This window comes from Cordyceps militaris (genome assembly GCF_000225605.1).
Source record: "Cordyceps militaris CM01 unplaced genomic scaffold CCM_S00001, whole genome shotgun sequence".
NCBI lineage: Eukaryota > Fungi > Ascomycota > Sordariomycetes > Hypocreales > Cordycipitaceae > Cordyceps > Cordyceps militaris.
This window is the reverse complement of record NW_006271969.1, coordinates 5,071,886-5,076,593: the sequence shown is the minus strand read 5'-3', so window position 1 is coordinate 5,076,593 and position 4,708 is coordinate 5,071,886. Positions and strand designations below refer to the sequence as shown.

General features: G+C 53.8%; 1 protein-coding gene across 1 annotated transcript; it reads right to left on the bottom strand.

The window, feature by feature from the left end:
• Window positions 1-908: 908 nt before the first annotated feature.
• On the bottom strand, window positions 909-4,208 carry CCM_01571 (aminopeptidase, putative; the record flags this gene model as incomplete). Its single annotated transcript, XM_006666727.1, has 6 exons — window positions 909-1,509; window positions 1,560-2,591; window positions 2,651-2,766; window positions 2,821-3,657; window positions 3,718-3,931; window positions 4,192-4,208. The coding sequence occupies 6 exons, from the start codon at window positions 4,206-4,208 to the stop codon at window positions 909-911; spliced, it is 2,817 nt and encodes a 938-aa protein (XP_006666790.1).
• Between the last annotated feature and the right edge of the window lie 500 nt (window positions 4,209-4,708).

Sequence of the window (4,708 nt, the reverse complement as noted above, 5' to 3'; positions counted from 1 at the left end):
GGTACTGCTCCTTTCGACCTTTGTTGTTGGTCTGCCGTTTTCTACCGGCTCTTGCTTTTTTTGTATGACTAGGTCTTCTTTCCGGAGCAAGCCAATAGATGGTAGAGTCGCCAGCGCCAAGTCGCAAGTACACTCAGACCCGAAATGCAGAACTAGACAAGAGGTGTTTGGGATAGCACAAGTACGGATGGGTAACGACAAGGGGAGAAATGTTACGGATATTGGTAACTTGTCGTCAGGGCCGATCCCTCGTAAAAACTAGGCGCGCCGTCGGAGGGAGGCCCGACATGGCCTGCCAAGGACCGAGCACCGAACCGACAGCCCACAGCTTCGCACGCAAATGGAAAATGGAGACACTTAGCAGTGGAGGGCAAAAGAAGAAACTCCCATTCGTTGGCTAGGGTTCATGTTCTCAAGAGTGCGGCGTGGCATTGGTTAGAGACCGGCTTCCCCTGCTTCTGTAAGCGGCTTTAACCCAACAGCCGCCTTGGGTAAGCGGCGATTCATGACTCGGCCACGGACATACAGGGCGCGCCACCTTTATCCTAGTTGTACTCGTATCAATACAAGGTACTTCCCTCTGATCTTTGCTTTCTGTAATTCCTCCGTCGGCTGTTATAGCTGCCATGACAATATAATACATTGATGCTCCCGAATTGGCCATAACTAGTGGAGTAACAACAAGTTCCAACTAGCTCCGCTTCGGCATTTGAAGAGAGTAATGACGTCGTCATTCTTGGGTTAAGTTGCTTCATCTTGGCTCCCAAGAGGACTTGCACGTCATCACAACAAGCAATTTTGTGAACTGGATATCATCTTGTATTTTTTACACCACCTGCATCAGCAACCTTTTCACGCCAAATGCACACCCAATGCTATAGTCTACTCATTTCTTGCGGATCCCGTAGTCAGTATCCGTTCGCAGTGAGCCATTCTTTAATGGCGGCAGCATCGCGCTTCTTGTACGCAGCTCTGGCGCTTGACTTGTCCTTGGCCGTCTCCAGAGTGCGGTTATAGCTGCTGACATCCTTGTCCTGGAAAAAGGCGGTAATATCGGCAACGTCAGTGTCTTCAGTAAAACTGCTTAGCGTAGAGCGGATGAAGCGGTCCAAGACGATAGGGTTAGAGAGCTTCTCCAGACAGGTGGCCCAATTCTCCTTCATGTACTGCCACTGAGAGTGGCGGCCCAGCGGGTTGCTGGCAAGATTGGCACCCAGGAAGTGCATATCAGCCGTGTTGTTGTCGCGAGGTGAGGAGTTGAAGTTGAAGGGGATAATCTCCTTCTTGATGATTTCACCGTCGGGAACAAACCCGAGAACCCGAGATATGACAAGCTTGCCATCAACAGACTTGGTGTTGAACCACTCCTTCTTCAAGAAGTCAACGGCGCGGGCGGTATCAGCAACAATACCCGCCTGAAGAACAGGAGAGAGTAGCGAGGGGTGGAGAGTGCTGGCCTCGGGATTCTCAGCCCAAGCGTTGAATCGTTTCAGAGCTTCGGCAAGTGTCCTAAAGCAAATCAGTTACATGTCCATTTACACGAGGGGATTTGCACTTACTCGGGATGACAGCTTGACACAGCGCTCGTCAGAATGTGGGTTCGCGACTGGATGGTGAGATAGGATTCATTATCGGCGGGATCGAAGCCAAGTGCCTTGATACGGTTCTCAATCAGCTTAATAGTGAACTTGTTGAGGCCAGAGCGAATAGTCTCGTCCTGGTTAAAGACACTCTTGACGCCAGAGATGGCATCAAGCACCTGGCTCCAGACCAGAGGGTGGGTCTCGTTGGCAAAGGCACCGAGGAAGGTAAGAAGGCTGGCAGTGCTAGAGTTACCGGCAAATGCCAGTTCAGCAGTGGATCCGATAATGGCCATCTTGTCCACGGGTGCAAGGCGGTCGAGCTGGGTACCGAGCTTAACTAGACGAGATTCGGGGTAGTTGACGCGGAAGAAGCCTGTGGCCCCAGTGTTGAACTTGTAAAAGTCATCGTTGACATCCTTGATGGTCTCTTCCTTGGCGTTCAGCTCAACGGAGGAGATGCCAGCCTCGCCCTTCTTGCCCTCAAGGCCAAGAGGCACCCACCAAGTGGTGGTGTCGTCCTCGGGCTTGACATCACCGCTTGAAAGGAAGCGAGCTTGCTTGACAGAAAGCTGACCCGGCTGCTCGGAAACGGTAATGACGGGGTGGCCAATCTTGCCGATCCAAGGGCCCATGAGCTGATCGACCTTCTTGCCAGAAGCCTCACTGAGGTGAGCCCAGAGGTCAGAGGTCTTGGCATTCTTGTAGGCATTGGCCTTGAGGTAGCTGGAAACACCCTTGAGGAAAGTCTCGACGCCGAGGTGGTTGGCAAGCATGCGAATGCTAGAGCATCCCTTGAGGTAGCTGATGCTGTCGAAAATCTGGTTGACGTCGAGGGCGTCACGGACGGGAACGTGGATGGGGTGACTGGCGCGAAGACCGTCAAGCTTGAAGGCTGTTTCCATGCCTTCGTTGACGAACTGGGCCCAAACCTCCCAGTCAGGGTGGATGTGGTCGACGGCATACCAGCCAACCCAAGTAGCGAACCCTTCGTTGAGCCAGAGCTCATCCCTATAGTGCATTAATTAGTTAGTGTGTCGGCCCGCTTCTGATCTATTGTTTCAACATACCACCAGTCCATAGTAACAAGGTTGCCAAACCACTGGTGAGCCAGTTCGTGGGCAACAACGTAAGCAATGTCATTCTTCAGGCGGGGCGATGAGGTCTTTTCATCGTAAAGAACGCGCTGGAGGCTACGTTAGCAATGTGAACAAACGACTTGGGCTTTCGTTGAGCATACAGTTGTTCTGTAGGTGACGAGACCCCAGTTTTCCATAGCACCGTGAGTGAACTCGTGGACGGCGAGGAGGTCAGACTTCGGTAGGGGGTAGTCAATGTCGAAAATCTCCGAGAAGAAGTCGATGGTCTGAGGGGCGTGCTCGAGAGCCCAGCGGCCCTGCTCCTTGAGACCGCGGGTCGTGTAGACACGGACGGGGAGCTGCTTGCCGTTGTAGCGGCGGTCGGTGAAGGCTTCGACATACTCAAAGTCGCCAACGGCCCAGGCAAGCAGGTAGGAGCTCATACGGGGAGAAGTCTCAAAGGAGACAACCTGCCAGCCGTCGCGGGAAGGTTTAGTCTCCTTGACGGGCATGTTGCTGAGAGCAACCTGGTCGACTGGAACCTCAATCTCGAGGTCGTAGGTCGCCTTAAGATTGGGCTCGTCAAAGCAGGGAAAGGCTCTGCGAGCGTCGCAGGACTCAAATTGGGTGCTGAACATGTAGTGCCACTCGTCGTCGAAGGGAACGGAGGCGGCAGGTGTAGTGCCAGCTACTGGCTTGTACTTGGAGCGGTAGAAGCCAGCCATGTTGTTATTGATGGTGCCCTGGAACTCAATGACAATGGTGGCTTTGCCGGAGACAGGGATCTCCTGGTCAAAGGTGATGGTAGTGCGCTGGGCCTTCTCATCATTGGAGAAGCTTGTAGACTCTCGGCCTTGGGTGGATTTTGTGTGGTCGACCGAAACCTTGGCACGAAACAGCTTGAGCTCGAGAGTGTTGACAACGATCTGGGTAGTGGGCTTGGTGATCTCAGACTCGATGCTGGAGCAAGTCAGAATCGAAGAAACGGGGGTCGCTGTCTTGGAACCGTTGCAATCAGGCATCAGACATCGCGGGGGAGGGGTAGCTACTCACGTTACAGTGCCCTGGTACGTCCAGTTCTTGAACTCGATGTCTTTGATTGACAGAGCATAGTGGTTGGGTTTGACATTGTCCGGGAGAACGTCGCGATCAGACATGGTTTCAGCGTATCGCGCGCGCGAAGCGGCGGAGCAAGATTGAGGTGGTGTACTGTGTAGAAGTCTAGTCGAGACAGCACAGAGGTCAGCAAGGAGCTCCTTGACAATGAAGCTTCTGGGGGAGGAGCACGTCGTGAACAGGACAGCAGCTCAAAGGAAAAGAGGGGGAAACGAGATGAACGGAGGAAAGGGACGCAGTGGAAGGTAGTACAAAAAGAAGAGCCAGATATAACGTAAGAGGTTTTGAGCAAACGACGACCGGCATCATGGGATGGACGGGTTCCGGCGGGGTTGGGCGGTGCGGGGCAGCAAGAATGGAGGGGCAGAGCAGCGGGCCAGCAGGAGGCGACAGAGGGGTTGCACTTGCGGAATAACGTAATGGTGGGGTGCATTTAGGGGATGGCTGAAGTCATCGTAGTTGGGATCCAGTGGATTGTTCTGCAAGACAGCGAGTGTTGAGCGTTCTGGCTGGTTCTGAACAGCAATGTGCAGTGCGTCACCAAGGGCGCTCCAACATGAGGTACCAAGCGTGCTCCAACCTTGCCAACTGCAATGATGAAAGGCACTAGCAAAGGGGTAAGGGGAATAAAAAGAAGAGCAAAAAACAACAACAGTAACAACAGTAACAACAGTAACAACAATAAACTCACCTCGCTGCAATACCACTCCGGGTCGGTCCCGGCAACGGTACCCCTCCCATCCCCGGTCGTTTGCCCGGAAGTGCTGCCGAAGGTACCTGTGGCTGTTGGAGACGCCGCCCGTTCCAGCTAGCTGTGGCCAGCGTCGCCTTGCTTCGGCTTCCGGCCACGGGTGTGTTGGCCGCCTTCTTCAGCGCCCAGCGTCCACCAACAGTGTCACGTGCACAGCACCACTTAGGGCCATAAGCCACCCA